The 19,264-nt window shown below is 44.0% G+C and overlaps 1 protein-coding gene across 4 annotated transcripts in view; it reads right to left on the reverse strand.

Moving 5' to 3' along the window:
- Window positions 1-19,264, reverse strand: part of LOC144824122 (aminopeptidase Ey-like) — an 836,887-nt gene that overhangs the window by 154,329 nt on the left and 663,294 nt on the right. For all 4 annotated transcript variants that reach the window (XM_078683237.1, XM_078683239.1, XM_078683235.1 and 1 more), the window contains exons 14-15: window positions 8,299-8,354; window positions 6,324-6,471 (exon numbers count right to left, since the gene is read on the reverse strand). In XM_078683237.1, the coding sequence (XP_078539363.1) occupies window positions 6,324-6,471; window positions 8,299-8,354 (204 nt within the window). The remainder of the gene's footprint in view (window positions 1-6,323; window positions 6,472-8,298; window positions 8,355-19,264) is intronic.

Below are 19,264 nucleotides of genomic sequence, written 5' to 3' on the forward strand. Positions count from 1 at the left end.
CTGGCACAGCATATAGAAAGAGGAAGAGAGAGAACATCGCTCCCCCCACCCACAGGTAACAGGAGCACAGACCAGAGAGGAGCTGCTAAGCCTCCCCAGTAGCACAGGAGTGTGCTCCACACTCTGCCAGTAAAAAACATAAGAAATGAGAGAAAGACTGTGGGTGGTCTGGGTGGGACGTGACATTGAAAAAAGGAAAAATAGCTGTGGTGTGAGGCCGCTATAGTAAACAAAGAGGCAGGAACCCTTCATTGTCATTTACTGCTCCCAGCGATCAAGAACTCCATAATGAACTACTTGGAATGATATCGCTCTTGAGGTGCAATGGCCCACCAGGAATGTTTGCAAAAATTGCCCTATGTTTTCAGAGGCATTGCATGCATGACACTCAGGCAAGTTTTGACTTAAATCAAAGTGCTCTCAGGGGTATAGGTTTATGCTTAAGGACTCTGGAGTGCAGGAACTCTTAATGGTTGATACTATGGCTGCATTATGTGGCTCAAAGGTGAATAAAAAGACTGATGCATGTGATTTAAAAGTTGGAAATGCTTCATTGACAATGATTACATTGATAAAGAATGCATTTGAATATTATTTTTCTTATTTCACCCATTGCTTTTTATGTTGAATACTAACTGTGATTACTGTTGTATGAATACGGTTATCCCTTGACAAGGCCAATAGGCTTGTCTTATATATTGATGTGTTGAGCCCTTCACAAAGCCAATAGGTCTGTCGTATATATGACTGTTGTTGTGGTGGTCCATTGATTTGTGATTGCCAGCCCACACCACCTAGCCTGAGTAGGCCTCGGTCTGCTATGCTTCACTAGCCTGAGAGAATCAAGTGCTACAGTGGGTAGTTTGTTCCAAGTAAAGAGAGAGTATTTGTAATAAGATCTTGCTTTACATTAAATTCACTGAAAGGTGATGTTATAGTTCGGTATATAAAAAAACATTAACTTCCATAAAAAAATAGTAACTCACTGTAGAGAAATATAGCTTCTGGTTGGTTAAGTTATACACTGAAGCCAGGCAGAAGCCACCACTCTAGTAAGCAAGTGTAACCTGGATACACAACTAGGATAATCTGTGCTCACCCTCTAGTAGCTTTGCACAGAGCAGACAACCATATCTCGAAAGTCAATGTGTAAAGTATTTCTGCAACACATACCCACAGTAACATAATGAAAACACCACAAAAAGACTCCAGGTTTAGAAAAATAGGTTTCAATATTGTGAATAAAGCAAAACGATAAAAATCGATAAAAACTATAAAAGTGTAATGATAAAAACAATATTTAAACAGCCCTCATTATTGAGGCAGGATTGATGGTCACACTAAACTAGGGGGAAATAACAAAGACCCAGAAGTAGGTCTACAATGAGTTTTCCTTACAGTTTTATGGATAAATCGGAGCTCCAAAGTTATTTACTAACAGCTCCAATCGGGTATTTTGATACCAGGGGTGGACTCCCAATTCCAGCTGCCCGTGACACAGCACGTCTTAGGAGGGCTGCCGGGGCGAAGGAGCCCAAATGTGGGGTATGAAGAGAAGCTGCAACACTGCCTCTCAGGGGGACCCTGCAGCATAGAGTTTTCCCAGCCGGGGCCGCCGATGGAAGAACTGCAGTGTTGGTTCCTCTTCTGTGCAGGCAAGCTGAAGTGGTGCTGACATCACTGGTGAACTCTGAATCACCTCAGCAATGTTTCAAGCTTGGGGGCTGTCAAGCATGCTTGACCCTGTGCCTCATGGGAGCAGTCCAGCCCGAACTGCCAAGCCATGTCTTCCCTGGACCGGAATCAAGCATCCTAAGACCGGTTTCTGGCTATCAGCCGTCATCAGCCAGGATAGCTTGACTCTAGTGGTGTAGTGAGCACGGGACCCACTTCTGGGCATACCCGTCCCACATAGGGCGAACAGCAAAACACACAAGTCGATGGACGGAATGTTGCACATTGGCAAAACATTCACCCCCAGTCACAGATCTGGGTTTAATCCAGCATGTTTTAGGAGGGCTGCCGGGGTGAAGGAGCCCAAATGTGGGGTATGAAGAGAAGCTGCAACACTGCCTCTCAGGGGGACCCTGCAGCATAGAGTTTTTCCAGCCGGGGCCGCCGATGGAAGAACTGCAGTGTTGGTTCCTCTTCTGTGCAGGCAAGCTGAAGTGGTGCTGACATCACTGGTGAACTCTGAATCACCTCAGCAATGTTTCAAGCTTGGGGGCTGTCAAGCATGCTTGAAGTCAGGTGTGTTTGTTTTTTTTTGGTACACAGAGCTGGTCCTCACAGAGCGGCAGCTTGTTGTTTTTGGGGGAGCGAAGAGCAGAACAGAGTGATTGTGTTGAATTATTCAACACACTTAATCTTTAGTAGCATTAGCTGGTGATCAGGCACACTTTCACAGAGCGGAGAGCTTGTCAGCTACAGAACCAAGCAATTGTGTTGAAGTAATCAAAGCGCTCAATCTTTAGTAGCACCCACTGGTGATCTGGCATGCTTTCTCAGAGTGGAGCACTTGTCAGAGGCACAGCTGCTGGACTCATGAAGGGCACAGTCCCATAGCAACAGTAACCTGGGTAAATCGTAGATGCCTGTTAGAGTTTTTAAAAAAACAGAGTGCAAGCCAACAAGCCCTTGGAGGGCACTTTGGAGTTTCAGTTAGAGTTCAGAGGTAGCAGGCTGCAGCCCAGCACAGCAAGGCAGGTAGCAGAGTGGCAGACGGTTCTGCAGCTCAACAAGCAACAGATCAAAACAGCATAGCAGGCAGCAGAGTGCAGCCCCACATGGCAGCATGCAAAAACAACAGTTGATGAACAGAATGCAGAACAATGTCATACATCCACCCCAGTACAGAGATCTGGGCCTAAATCCATCGTTTTATTGCTCACCATGCCATTCCAGTTTGAACCCAGCCATATGCAAATCAGTCTTGACCCTGTGCCTCATGGCAACAGTCCAGCCCAAACTGCCAAGCCAGGTCCTCCCTGGACTGGAAACAAGCATTCTAGGACCGGTTTCGGGCTTTTAGCCCTCATCAGCCAGGATAGTTTGATTCCAGTGGAATGGAGAGCACCAGACTCACGTCTGCGCATACCCGTCCCATTCGGGGTGACAAATGCAAAAACAACAGTTGATGGACAGAATGCGTAACAATGTCATACATTCACCCCACTACAGAGATCTGGACCTAGGATGCTTGATTCCGGTCCAGGGAAGACATGGCTTCGCAGTTCGGGCTGGACTGTTCCAAGGAGGCACAGGGTCAAGACTGATTTGGATATGGCCATGTCTGAACTGGGGTGGCGTGGTGAGCAAAATAATGATGGATTAAACCCAGATCTGTGACTGGGGGTGAATGTTTTGCCAATGTGCAACATTCCGTCCATCGACTTTTGTGTTTTGCTGTTCGCCCTACGTGGGACGGGTATGCCCAGAAGTGGGTCCCGTGCTCACTACACCACTAGAGTCAAGCTATCCTGGCTGATGACGGCTGATAGCCAGAAACCGGTCTTAGGATGCTTGATTCCGGTCCAGGGAAGACATGGCTTGGCAGTTCGGGCTGGACTGCTCCCATGAGGCACAGGGTCAAGACTGATTTACATATGGCCATGTTTGAACTGGGGTAGTGTGGTGAGCAAAATAATGATGGATTAAACCCAGATCTGTGACTCGGGGTGAATGTTTTGCCAATGCGCAACATTCTGTCCATAACCTTGTGAGTTTTGCTGCCCACCTGGCAGTATGGCAGTCCTTCCAGCGATGTGCATATATAGCGCCAGAGATGTCTGGTTCCATGTGCCAAGGTGTCTGATAAGAAGGGGGCTGAGCCCCAGTATTTATACTCTGAATGTCTTTGAAGTGGAGGTGACTACAAAGGAAAGTTTTCAAAGTGCACAGGTCCCCTTGCAGCCCAGTCCTGTCTGCTAGTCTAACCCTGGGGGGTTGATTAGTGCTGGGTGTGAGGGCAGAACACTACTTATTGACGTGCACATGTCAGTCCCTTCCCTTATGCCCAGGAAGAACCATCATTATGTATATTAATGCAGATGCAGCTGAATGTCCTGTGTTTGCTGCTTTCCTGAGGGAATGCACAAAGTAGAACTGTCACAGAAATCTCGACATGTTTTGGAGACAGCTGGAGGGCACACAAACAGTGAAGGGCAGAGATATGACCACTTTCTAAAAGTGGCACACCTAAACTGGTAATGCCAAATACAACTTTACCAGTAAAGAGAATTTTTCTTTACCAATCAAAAGATACTAAACATAAAGAAACTGTTCACCTGCAATCAGGAATTACAGCTCAAAAGTATATTAAGCAATACCCAATATTCACCTTTGAGAGGAGCAGCCCTCCCAGTAGTGAAAATAGAATTTGTGTGTTTGTCATTACCAGGGCATGTAAAACACATAGGTACATGTCCTACACTTTAATTACATAGCACCCTACCCTTAGGGTCACTTAGGGCCTACATTAGGGGTGACTTACATGTTAAAAAAGGGGAGTTTAAGGTTTGGCAATTTGTTTTAAATGCCAAGTTGAAGTGGCAGTAAACTGCTTAATCAGGCCCTGCAAAAGCAGGCCTGAGACAGGTTGAAAAGGCTACTTATGTGGGTTGCACAATCAGTGCTGCATGCCCAGTGGCAGGATTTGAAAAAAATTTCCTGGGTAATGGTATGCCACTTTACAAGGGACTTACCAGTAACACAGAAATGCCAATCAGGTATAAACCAATGTCATCATGTTTAGGGAGAAGAGACTGGCACCTTAGCACTGGTTAGCATTGGTAAAGAGCTCAGAGTCCGAAGACGAAAACAAAGAGAATCTGCAAAACAGGAGATCAAAGGCAAAACCACCCTAAGGATTCACAAAAAAGCACCCTAGGCATTCACTCTAAGCATTCACTAAAAAAGGTTAAGGGGTGTTATATTTAGATATTTAGACGACAATGTCAGCCACAGTGTTACTTTTCAAACCCCCAAAAAGCACTAAAATTCGCCAATAGTGGTTTTTCGGGCTAACTATAATATGTGCCCCAGCCATGCACTGCTTAGGACCTTGCATATTCCATCACACCTGACATGTTCAATTACATTATTGATGACATCACCCATGACATATCACTCAACATCATTGATGATATTATTGTTCAAGCATTTCACATATATATATAAGTACAAAATGGCCCAGAATTATTAAATAGTGGAGTCTACTACTTTAAGGCATCAAATACCCCTTTTATTGACAAACCACTGCTACACAAAGCCTTCACCCTGTACACAACTGTTTACTTAGACCACACACCCTCCAGAAATCCAATCCCCATTAGGTGGCCAAGCCAGTAGTACACACAGCTTTCACCCGTCAACAAACTTTTATGGAGACCACACACCCTCCATATGCCCAGGCGCACTCACATAGCCAAGCTTCAATTACACACAGCTTCAATTACACACAGTCTTAGCCCTGTGCTAAGACTGTGCTAAGATCTCTCTATTTCCAGCCAAAGTAGTTCCCATTAGTAGCCAAGCTTCTACTCTGTACCGCCATCACCATGTATGAGGCACCATTAGGTGACTAAGGTCCTACTACGCACAGACTTTGCCGTGTGCACAACTATGACAAAGAGCTCACTCCTTCCAGACTACTAAAAATCCCCCTGTGGAGGTCATGTCCATACTCCACACAGTCACTGCCATGTGTACAACTAGTTTACGGAGAGCACAGTCTCTCCATACACCAAAGCCGCGTCAGGTGGTTAAGCCCCTACTATACACAGCCTTCACCCAGCGAGTGACTGCATAATATGGCACAGGTGCAGAAGCAAAGTGTTTCCCTTATTTTTTTGGGGCCACGTCACCCTATAAATGATGGAGATCCCCCTTTGAACAGCTCCAGCACAAACATCATCTCTATTATGGGAGGGACGCACAAGTGTCTGCGACCTCTTCTGCATGCAACAGTGTCCTGAGAGTGAAGTAAAAGGGCGCACTCACCCGATTTGGCCCCAGGTACTGGAGGAAATGTGGCCTCAGATACGAAAAAGTATTTGGGGTACACTGCACTGCTCCAAAACTGATGAATTTTTTTAATTGGTTTGGGTGGATTCCAGATAGTCATGTGTTTTGCTAACACAAATTAATGCAATTCATGAGTAGACAGGACGACCAATTGCTATGCAGGGTCACCTATATACTTATCTATTTTTTATACAGGAACCATAACTAAATGATAGTGCCTCGAATCAGGTATGGGTGTTCTGTACTTGCCTGTAAATGTATTAATTAGTGCACAATATAGACAGTAATATGAATCTTACCTTCATGGGTCCATAAACATTGCTGCGATCAAACATTAAGGAGAAATAATTCAAACTGCTAATGGCAGCTTCCCAAGGCATGTATTCTGTTTCATTCGTGAGAAACTTTGTGGTCTCCAATGCAGCTATTGTTTGTATGTATTTAGCTCTAAAATACAGCAATAAATTATATTATACAATGCAATATAATATAATATAAATTATTATAATATACATTAACATATTATGATATATTACATGCTGTGGCATACAGATATATTTACATAGGTGATTGGTTCTTGAATCAATTGCAACAGAGAAGTTCTGGTTTCATGACGTGGACACCTTTGTGTGCATAACCTTGAGAGCATTACTGTGTTACTCCTGGGAAAATTAATTTCTCCTGCAGTATGAATATGTGAAGTTGGTACTAATCATCTTCTCAGTAAAGGAAAGCTGAACACAAAGGGCCTTATTTTTAAGGCCATTGCAACACTGGTGTGTCACTTTTTTGATGCACTGGAAGAGCAGTGTGCCTGCCCATACTTACAAGGCACATAAAGTCACATTGTGAGACTTTTCTTGGTCTTGTAAATATGGCATTCTTTCATGCATTACTGTGCGTGAAAGGGGCGTTCCATGGGTGTTGCTGTGTGTGTTAGCATACAATATCCATGAAACCTGACACATTCCCAGATTTACAAAGATTTGAAAGCTGGGAATGTGTCAGAATCCTACGCCTCCCCTGGGTAAATACTTTCATTTCCCCTCGTTGTTTCCTCTTTCTATGTGGCCTCCATTCAGTAGCATGTATACCAAGAGGAAAATGCCATCAAGGGATTGCTTCCTGCACAAAATCAATCATCCTTACAACGCAGGCACCCTTGCAACATGGCGCGAGGGTGTGTGAGTGGTGCATGCCAGCCAATTGTGTGTCAGGAATCTGTTGTATTGATAGTAAAATGACGCATCCCTGTGGGTTCAAAATGATGTGGCACGGCACAGGAAACTCGCTTGCTGTGCCACACTGCGTAATTCTTTTGCAAATGAGGTCCAAAGTCTCCATTGAGTTATATCGAAAAGGTAACATCTACATGAGCATGGAACGCACAGTAAAAAGGCAAACCAGGACTACATCTGGTTAATGCCTATTAGATGAAAACAAAAGCTGGTTTGGATTGGTTAAAAAATACTGTGAATTTCCGAATGCAAAAGGTGACAGCTGAAAGCCAATCCTTTAGGTGGTAAACATGAGCCTGAAGAGACACTTGGGTATTATCAACATACTGGTAGTTGGATATTCCCAACCTAGCCAAGAGATGCTACAAAAGCCCTGCCCAGCTATGAGATCTACCTCCACCATCAAGCACTGCCAAGCAGTCATCCGCCACTGCATCATGGCCTGGAACCAGACCTGTTTCAAAGCTGCCCAATCACATCATAATTAGAAAGAACATTATTGTCAATCCTGGCTTACCTCATAAAGTCTACAGATCATTATACCAGAGGCACAGATAACGTGCATAACATTGCATTGACTATATCACTATCGAATGAAAAACAAAGCATTTGAGCACAAATCACGTAAATGCATTTTCACCTTTGGATGTCGTATTGGGGATTGAAAGCCATATGAGCACGAATTATCATTTAGTTCCAGAAAGGATGAATAGTATCGCATGTTGAGGCAGAGTAGGCCACTTATCCTCAGTATCCAGTAATGGTAAGAACATATTGACCAACAAAAGAATAGTAGATTCGTTACCTTTTGCTTAATTAATGTAAGGCCAATGGCAAGGGTGGTTAAACAATGTTCACTACTTTTGAAAATATATTTTGACAGATTTTCCCAGGAAACTGCAAATTCTGTTGTTTTGTAAACATTCATATCGATTCAGCTCTTGCTGAGGGCTTTTAATCCACATTAGACATTATAAGTATGAACTTTCAACGAAGGAACTAGCAAGCAAGCAAGAAAAACACACTTTGATCTTACCTTGCCAAGTTGAAGGCATCATCAATAATCTGCGCACGATTAATAACTGGAATGGCCTATAAAGTAATAGCAACAGTTTAATACAATCATCCAAAGAGAAATGAGTAGTTCTATCTTTTACTAAGACTTCTGCAAATATGGCTGTATGTCAGAATATCATCTACAGAAACAGTGTGCGACAAAAATATTGTACAAACAATATCCTCAACCAAAATATTGTGAATATAGATATATATTGGTAAATATAGATTTACTATTCTTAACGCTGCATCCATGATCCTTAAAGATATATATGGTCAAGCTTCATATATGTGGAATTAAGTAACCGTAAGTGTAGTAAACTGTGGAGTTCTCCAAGCGTCTACCTACCTTTGTGTCTTTCAGGTATCATTCGCAATTTTTGTTCCTGTTCTTCCATGTTCTAATGTGTTTAGTTATGCCCTGGGGAACGCTGGAGTGACAGATGATGAAGAGTGTTACCTGATACTGCTACGGCTGATGTGCATGCCAGAATAAACCAATTTAACTCAAAGCTGTGCGGCCTCCTTCTTCACAATGGCGAGGGGCAACTGCTACACCTCAACATTGGCAAATATATCTACTTTGACATGCTTGAGTCATTGTTCGTATGTGGACCTGGTCTATGTTATGTTATGGGGGTGACTTATAGAGCGCACGGCTACTCAGACAGAGTGTCCCGGCGCACTGGATACTGTGCACTATTCCATGCTATGGCGATTATTACACTGCAATCTAACTAAAGACTGCACAAGCACATGCATCATGTTTAGGAAAGGTCAGTCATTGTCACTAGAAAACAAGCACAGGCTGCCCCAACATATCACCCAAGCCACCTCTCTGAAGCAGCCAGGCATTGCTCTCGTTGAGTCGGCTTTTTGCTACTCACTTCTATTATTCATGGTCCTAGCATCCTCTCGAGCAACAAGCAAGTGACGGGCTCACATGCTTTATGTGTTTCTGTATGCACACTCACCAACAACTTTGATGGAGGAGCTACTGCTGGAGAACACATACCACTAATCATTACCTCAATGAGTAGTTTTATCTGAATTAACACACATTGAGGTCCCCTAATGTAATAATGAAGCCCAGAAGCCGAGATGTACTTTAGGAAGATTTATTAAGTTGTAGTTACAACTTGTAGAGTTCATCTGAAGCAGCCCCACCAGGAGCAGTCTGCCTGTTGCTCAGCCCATACTCCAACTGGCACACTTAAGATTCCAGGCACCCAAACATTCCACCTAACATCACCACACCAACATTCCACACTGCACATTCACACTGCGTGTGCATTTTGGGATGACAGTTTTTTCTTTAAAAGCACCTTGAAGTAGGGATTTTTAGGCTAAAGCTGCCATTTACTGTTATCGTGTTACTTAAGGAACCTGGGGCGGGATGTATAATATACAGACCGCATATACTGGATACAGTTTGTGACCAGTATTTTTTGACCAGCAAATAATTCTTTGAAACAACCAGTGTACAATACTTGGAGTGGGTCTGCATTTAAAAAGAAAGGTTTACTAATAGTTTATTCGAGAGGTGGCAGTAGTGTAATGGACCACTACCAACTTGACAACAGTCCTGTTTTTTTTAACATTCATGAAGTGGAAGGGGTTCTAAGGAAACCCCTTTGGTTGAGCGAATGGGTTACCAACCTAGTTTTGGGGTCCTCAACTTTTTAATGGTTTATGACTGCTTTTTTGGTCCTAAATAAGGACAAGCTGACTTTATAACATACATGTTCCTGACCGGCCATTGAGCGGTTGCATCCTAATACTGAGTTTGAAACTGCCGGCCTAAGGTCGGGCGGTACCAGACTGCTGCAGTGTCAGGTGGGAGTAAGTCCACCTGTCATCGTAATGAGCCCCTTAATGTCCATCTACTTTCATTGACATTCATGTAAAGTGCTGAAACAATTCTTCTAGGAGTACAGAAAACACATCTCTACTAGGAATACACCAACAATTTAATCTCAGGTATTGCTACAGATGCATGAGTGTGCCACATGTTGTAATATCTGTTGCTTGGTAACTTTCTAGTGTTGTGATTTGTGTTTGGTGTAGGTTGTTATCATAATAAACTACTGTCTCAGTCTATCAACACATTACAACTCCAACATTCTTCCTCATTTCCCCCGGAAAACCGTCCTATCAGATGGTAACATGGATGTTAGATCTGGCGTTCTCTAGTTGGCAATAGTATTCACCTTTTTTCAAATAGGGACCCTTGCTTCTAAGTCAGGATAAGGGGATTACACTCCTAGATAACCCCTGCTCACCCCCTTGGTAGCTTGGCACAAGCAAACAGGCTTATCTCAGAGGCAGTGTGTTAAGCATTTGTGAATATACACAGTAATACAGTGAAAACACTATAGATGGACACCACACAGATTTTTATAAAAATAAGTATTCTTTATATAGACTGAACACAAGACTACAAATGACAACAATCCACAATACTGTACTTAAGATTGACTTAAAGATGGTAACAGTTGCTTAGTTCAAGTTGGTGTTAAATGCGATACAGTTCTCACAAAAGTACATCGATGCGTAACGCCAAATAAACAAAAGGCTTGCAGAGGGAGATGCATCGGTTCCGTGCTCCGGGGGAGATTATGCGTTGCGCCTCAATGCTTGCGCATAGTAGGGTATGCGTCGTGATCCTTACCGGTGCGGGGATGATGCGTAGGTTCTCGGCCTGCGGCCAGGTTGTGATGCGCAAGATGGCCCCTCGATGCGATGCAACAATCCTGGTGCGATGCGAGAAGATGGCACCCTTGATGCGACGACGATGCGTTCATGCCCTGACAGACTTGCGATGACTCTGTACTTTGGAACCGCGACATGCCCTGCAACACGCTTCTCCAGCGATGCGATTGCGACCCTCTCGATGGCGTCACACTTCTCTGGTAATGCGACAGCAGAGATCTTTGACAAAGACACGCTTCCTGGGAGATGCGGCGGTGGCACGCTTCTCCGACGATGCGACGACTATAGCTGCGGTGGCAACACGCTTACGTTGCGCTTCCAGATCCCAGCGACACGCAGGCTTCTGCAGATAGAATTCCCGGCAAGGAAATTTAGAGGGAAGCTGGAGGTGAAGTCTTTTGTCCCTGAGACTTCAGCCGGAGGCAAGCACAAGTTCAAGTAATATTCTGCAAGATGATGAAAGTTCTTTAAAAGTTCCTTCTCCTCCTTTTTCTTGGCAATAAAGAAAACACTGCCGGCCAACCCAGCAAACAGCACACTGGCAGAGGGGCAGTCCAAACTCCTGCAGCTTCCATGGTTCTTCTACTTGGCAAAAGGTTTGTCTTGTTCCCAGGAGTGATCTAAAGTTCTTGGGTCTGGGTCCCACTATTTAAACTACTTTTCTCTTTGTTCTCTAAAGGCAGAGGGGCCTTTGCCCAGTCCAAACTAGTTCTGGAGCACTCTGTTTACATGACTCCTTCTTTCCTTTCACAGTGCAGGGCAGAAACATCAGACGCCTCGCAGGAGGTGGAGCCAACATTGTGGAGAGAAAGCACAGCCCTGGAGCACTTTGTTGACATGATTCCTTCTCTTCTTTCACAGTGAAGGGCACAGATGTCAGCCACACCCCAGGGAGTGGAGCCAGCCTTGTGGAGGGAAGACTCAGCCCTATTCAGGACCTAGGTGCAACTCCTCCCTCCCATCTAGATGCAAATCTCCCTATTCACCACTGGGCTGACTCATTCTGTCTCCTGGAATCCCCCAGCCCTGCCACTCAAACTTCCGACAAGGAATACACAACCTAGCAGAGGCAGGCCTGGATAGTTAGACAAGAAAATACCAACTTTCTAAAAGTAGTATTTTTAAACACAGAATGTGAAAAACAACTTTACTAAAAGATGTATTTTATCATTCTAAGTTCAAGCATATTACATTTGAAATTCTACCATGTTCCCTCAGTCAGTTAGGATTATAAAATGTTATAATGTAACTGCCCATTCTGGCCTATGGAGAACAGGCAGCCTTGCAATAGAGAAAAAACGAAAATGTCTGTAATTCACTATTAGGACATGCTACACACACACCAGGGCATGTCCTACCTAATACTTACAATGCACCCTGCCCTTGGGTCTACCTTAGGTGTGTCTGATATGAAAAAAAGGGAAGATTTAGGGACTGGGAAGTGGGAGCACTTGCCAAGTCGACATGGCAGTCACAAACTGCACACAGGCCTTGCAATGGCAGGCCTGAGACACTCTTTACAATCTGCTGCTGTAGGTGACACAACCAGTGTTGCAAGCCCACCAGCAGCATTTGATTTACAAGCCCTGGGCACACATGGTGCACTACTAGGGTCTGACAAGTAATTCAAATAACTCAATCATGGAAGCACTAATTAGTACATCAATTTAACATGGGGAACACTTGCACTGTGGCACTGAATAGCAGTGGCACAGTGCCCAAAGCATATAACCAGCAAAACATATAAAAAATAGAGGAGGCAATCAGTAAAAAATGGAAGGGAGGCTCACGCCAATGATGCCAGGTCTAACATTGGAAGAATATAGTTGATAAATATTAGGTGTGTGTTGAATTTGCAGTTTGATTCCACTGAATTGCATTAAAATATCCCTGGATTTCATGGAATTCCACAAAGGGGTGGAGTGAGCATTTTGTGCTATTTTCTTAGCACAAAATGCACTCTTGCATCCAAAATGGAGGCAAGGATGCACTTTACCTAAGAAAATAGCAGACCAAATACTATTCAGCACACTTCTTGCATACTATGCATTGTTTACAAGCTTTAATCACTGAAGAGTATGCAACAGCACTGAGTGGTATGCAGTGGTTTCTAAAGTTTAGAGACCACTTCATGCGACTCAGTGCCCTTACATACTCTGCAATGTTTAAACGTTGTAATCGCTGCAGAGTATGCAACAGAACTGAGTGGAATGGAGTGACCTCTAAGCTTTAGAAACCACTGCATAATTCTTAATTCTGCCAGCAGAGCTGCGGAATTTTAATTTAGTAGTAATTCAGCATTTCAAGAGCAACATCTATTGACCACAATTCCTCATATCTTGCCAAAGGAATTAAAAGTTCCACACAGGCCTACTAAATATGCCAAGTAAGGTCTGTGGCATCAACTTCACAGCGGACCTCTCTACTCATATGCCTGTCTAGTTGCTGAGAGTCAAGAAGGTTTTTTTAAAAAAACTACCTGATCCTGATAAAACAATTGAAAAGATGTGAATGAGTATGAGCTGTACATTAAATAACAGATCTATACTATTTACCCAATGTGAGAACTGTGTTGAGGCATTAGGATTTTGAAATGAAGGAACAACAGTAGAGAGAAAGTGAGAGGAGTACATCACCACATTGAGGAAGTTAGACTTGTCCTAAAAGTTTGGCATGGATTTAGATGAACAGATTAGGATGTGTTTATGTGAACATTTAGTATTCCGTGGCTTGTGTCGGAAAACTGAGAAGGGATGATTAGGTTTAACTTATAGTACAGATATTACTGTTAATGCACAGGAGAGCCGAATAAGACACTCAAATAATGACTTCAAATTGAAGGGAGATGGTTTTTGTTTTAGAGCTTTAGAACACATGGGCAACAACAAGGAGTGCCCTGCCTTGAACGTGATCATTTTTATTTTAGTTTGAGTTTTTATAGAGTGCGAACTTGACCCGTTAGGGTGTCAGAGCGTGTTACAGGGATCTGCAGTCATAGACAAAAGACTTAGAGTTAGGGGGGGGGGTGCTGGATACAAAGGGGATAAAATGACATTTAAACATTTACAATATACGAGAAGCAAGGTCCCAGCGTCCGTGGTGGGATGCCCGGAGGTGCCGGGTGGTTGGTGCATGGGTACTCCAGGGGATGCATTAGACAGAGGTGGAGCAAGGTTTCTGGGAGGTTAGATGGTAATATTTAGGCAATGAATTTGCCCATAAGTAAGGGTCTGGCCTCTTTTTTGAAGCGAGCCAGAGAAGGGATTCGTCTAATGGCCGTCAGGAGGAGTGAGTTCCATATTCTTGGTGCGGCTCCAGAGAAGGCCCGATTATACGTTTTCTTCTTCCGAAAATGTGCAGGTTGGAGCAGGAGTTTCTGGTTCCTCCAGATAACACGAGTTTTTGGACAAGATATATAGGGGAGTTTGAATATAATGCCTTGTGCGTGATATATGCCAATTTGAGTTGGATTCTGGCCTGTAGAGGATGCCAGTTCAGAGCTTTTAGATGTGGTAAAATGTGGTTGAATTTCCTTGAGCCAGTTAGTAGTCTAGCGGCCGCATTGAGGCAGGCTTTCAAAGATGCCAGGGAGATCTTGGGTAGCCCCAAGAGGGAAGAGCAGCCATATTCAAGTATAGAGATGACAAGTGACTGGACTGCCATTTTTAGGTCAGGAGTATCAAGGAAAGGTTTGAGTTTCCGTAGGTAGCTCAGGTGGAATCTGGCTGATTTGGTCATCGAGCTGATGTGGTCGCGCATGTTCAGATTACAGTCAAGGGTTATTCCGAGGGATTTGGCCGAGTCCACAATGGTCGGAGGACAATTTAAGGCTTTGATGGCCTTAATCCATACCTGAGTCTCAGTGTTGCTTTTAGGAGGGTAAATTAGTAGAAAGTATGTCTTCTTTGCGTTGAGTTTGAGTTGATTGGAGGAGAGCTATTAGACAGTCAATTTCAGGGCTTCATTCAGGGAAAGAATATCCTTGAGGGAGGAGATTTCGATGTAGATCTGGGTGTCGTCGGCATACATGTGGTAGGAGATATTTGCCGTGTGTAGTACTTCAGCAAGCAGCTCAAGGTAAAGGTTGAAGAGGGTAGGGGACAAGGTTGAACCTTGGGGGACTCCAACCGTGACTGGAGAGGGAGCAGACAGGCTGCCATTGATTAGGAATCTCTGAGAGCAGTTGTGGAAGAAGGACCTAAACCATTCAAGAACCAAGTCATCCATTCCCATCCTGAGTTTAAGGCGTTCAAGTAGTTTTTGATGGTTGACCGTGTCGAAGGCCGAGGATAGATCTAGGAAGATTAGGAGGCAGGTATTGCCTTGGTCAAGGGCTCGGAGGGCATCATCCACGATGTGGAGAATGGCGGTATCCATGCTGTGCCCTGGCCTGAAACCGGATAGGAAGTCATCTAGTAGGTGGAAGTTAGTGATGTGTTGCCTCAGCTGCTGTTGCACACACTTCTCTAGAACTTTAGCTAAGAGTGGTATGTTAGAGATGGGTCTAAAGTGTTCCTGACCGCCCATTGAGCGGTTGCATCCTAATACTGAGTTTGAAACTGCCGGCCTAAGGTCGGGCGGTACCAGACTGCTGCAGTGTCAGGTGGGAGTAAGTCCACCTGTCATCGTAATGAGCCCCTTAATGTCCATCTACTTTCATTGACATTCATGTAAAGTGCTGAAACAATTCTTCTAGGAGTACAGAAAACACATCTCTACTAGGAATACACCAACAATTTAATCTCAGGTATTGCTACAGATGCATGAGTGTGCCACATGTTGTAATATCTGTTGCTTGGTAACTTTCTAGTGTTGTGATTTGTGTTTGGTGTAGGTTGTTATCATAATAAACTACTGTCTCAGTCTATCAACACATTACAACTCCAACATTCTTCCTCATTTCCCCCGGAAAACCGTCCTATCAGATGGTAACATGGATGTTAGATCTGGCGTTCTCTAGTTGGCAATAGTATTCACCTTTTTTCAAATAGGGACCCTTGCTTCTAAGTCAGGATAAGGGGATTACACTCCTAGATAACCCCTGCTCACCCCCTTGGTAGCTTGGCACAAGCAAACAGGCTTATCTCAGAGGCAGTGTGTTAAGCATTTGTGAATATACACAGTAATACAGTGAAAACACTATAGATGGACACCACACAGATTTTTATAAAAATAAGTATTCTTTATATAGACTGAACACAAGACTACAAATGACAACAATCCACAATACTGTACTTAAGATTGACTTAAAGATGGTAACAGTTGCTTAGTTCAAGTTGGTGTTAAATGCGATACAGTTCTCACAAAAGTACATCGATGCGTAACGCCAAATAAACAAAAGGCTTGCAGAGGGAGATGCATCGGTTCCGTGCTCCGGGGGAGATTATGCGTTGCGCCTCAATGCTTGCGCATAGTAGGGTATGCGTCGTGATCCTTACCGGTGCGGGGATGATGCGTAGGTTCTCGGCCTGCGGCCAGGTTGTGATGCGCAAGATGGCCCCTCGATGCGATGCAACAATCCTGGTGCGATGCGAGAAGATGGCACCCTTGATGCGACGACGATGCGTTCATGCCCTGACAGACTTGCGATGACTCTGTACTTTGGAACCGCGACATGCCCTGCAACACGCTTCTCCAGCGATGCGATTGCGACCCTCTCGATGGCGTCACACTTCTCTGGTAATGCGACAGCAGAGATCTTTGACAAAGACACGCTTCCTGGGAGATGCGGCGGTGGCACGCTTCTCCGACGATGCGACGACTATAGCTGCGGTGGCAACACGCTTACGTTGCGCTTCCAGATCCCAGCGACACGCAGGCTTCTGCAGATAGAATTCCCGGCAAGGAAATTTAGAGGGAAGCTGGAGGTGAAGTCTTTTGTCCCTGAGACTTCAGCCGGAGGCAAGCACAAGTTCAAGTAATATTCTGCAAGATGATGAAAGTTCTTTAAAAGTTCCTTCTCCTCCTTTTTCTTGGCAATAAAGAAAACACTGCCGGCCAACCCAGCAAACAGCACACTGGCAGAGGGGCAGTCCAAACTCCTGCAGCTTCCATGGTTCTTCTACTTGGCAAAAGGTTTGTCTTGTTCCCAGGAGTGATCTAAAGTTCTTGGGTCTGGGTCCCACTATTTAAACTACTTTTCTCTTTGTTCTCTAAAGGCAGAGGGGCCTTTGCCCAGTCCAAACTAGTTCTGGAGCACTCTGTTTACATGACTCCTTCTTTCCTTTCACAGTGCAGGGCAGAAACATCAGACGCCTCGCAGGAGGTGGAGCCAACATTGTGGAGAGAAAGCACAGCCCTGGAGCACTTTGTTGACATGATTCCTTCTCTTCTTTCACAGTGAAGGGCACAGATGTCAGCCACACCCCAGGGAGTGGAGCCAGCCTTGTGGAGGGAAGACTCAGCCCTATTCAGGACCTAGGTGCAACTCCTCCCTCCCATCTAGATGCAAATCTCCCTATTCACCACTGGGCTGACTCATTCTGTCTCCTGGAATCCCCCAGCCCTGCCACTCAAACTTCCGACAAGGAATACACAACCTAGCAGAGGCAGGCCTGGATAGTTAGACAAGAAAATACCAACTTTCTAAAAGTAGTATTTTTAAACACAGAATGTGAAAAACAACTTTACTAAAAGATGTATTTTATCATTCTAAGTTCAAGCATATTACATTTGAAATTCTACCATGTTCCCTCAGTCAGTTAGGATTATAAAATGTTATAATGTAACTGCCCATTCTGGCCTATGGAGAACAGGCAGCCTTGCAATAGAGAAAAAACGAAAATGTCTGTAATTCACTATTAGGACATGCTACACACACACCAGGGCATGTCCTACCTAATACTTACAATGCACCCTGCCCTTGGGTCTACCTTAGGTGTGTCTGATATGAAAAAAAGGGAAGATTTAGGGACTGGGAAGTGGGAGCACTTGCCAAGTCGACATGGCAGTCACAAACTGCACACAGGCCTTGCAATGGCAGGCCTGAGACACTCTTTACAATCTGCTGCTGTAGGTGACACAACCAGTGTTGCAAGCCCACCAGCAGCATTTGATTTACAAGCCCTGGGCACACATGGTGCACTACTAGGGTCTGACAAGTAATTCAAATAACTCAATCATGGAAGCACTAATTAGTACATCAATTTAACATGGGGAACACTTGCACTGTGGCACTGAATAGCAGTGGCACAGTGCCCAAAGCATATAACCAGCAAAACATATAAAAAATAGAGGAGGCAATCAGTAAAAAATGGAAGGGAGGCTCACGCCAATGATGCCAGGTCTAACATTGGAAGAATATAGTTGATAAATATTAGGTGTGTGTTGAATTTGCAGTTTGATTCCACTGAATTGCATTAAAATATCCCTGGATTTCATGGAATTCCACAAAGGGGTGGAGTGAGCATTTTGTGCTATTTTCTTAGCACAAAATGCACTCTTGCATCCAAAATGGAGGCAAGGATGCACTTTACCTAAGAAAATAGCAGACCAAATACTATTCAGCACACTTCTTGCATACTATGCATTGTTTACAAGCTTTAATCACTGAAGAGTATGCAACAGCACTGAGTGGTATGCAGTGGTTTCTAAAGTTTAGAGACCACTTCATGCGACTCAGTGCCCTTACATACTCTGCAATGTTTAAACGTTGTAATCGCTGCAGAGTATGCAACAGAACTGAGTGGAATGGAGTGACCTCTAAGCTTTAGAAACCACTGCATAATTCTTAATTCTGCCAGCAGAGCTGCGGAATTTTAATTTAGTAGTAATTCAGCATTTCAAGAGCAACATCTATTGACCACAATTCCTCATATCTTGCCAAAGGAATTAAAAGTTCCACACAGGCCTACTAAATATGCCAAGTAAGGTCTGTGGCATCAACTTCACAGCGGACCTCTCTACTCATATGCCTGTCTAGTTGCTGAGAGTCAAGAAGGTTTTTTTAAAAAAACTACCTGATCCTGATAAAACAATTGAAAAGATGTGAATGAGTATGAGCTGTACATTAAATAACAGATCTATACTATTTACCCAATGTGAGAACTGTGTTGAGGCATTAGGATTTTGAAATGAAGGAACAACAGTAGAGAGAAAGTGAGAGGAGTACATCACCACATTGAGGAAGTTAGACTTGTCCTAAAAGTTTGGCATGGATTTAGATGAACAGATTAGGATGTGTTTATGTGAACATTTAGTATTCCGTGGCTTGTGTCGGAAAACTGAGAAGGGAT

The sequence above is a fragment of the Lissotriton helveticus genome, chromosome 3_1 (assembly GCF_964261635.1).
Source record: "Lissotriton helveticus chromosome 3_1, aLisHel1.1, whole genome shotgun sequence".
NCBI classification, from domain to species: Eukaryota; Metazoa; Chordata; class Amphibia; order Caudata; family Salamandridae; genus Lissotriton; species Lissotriton helveticus.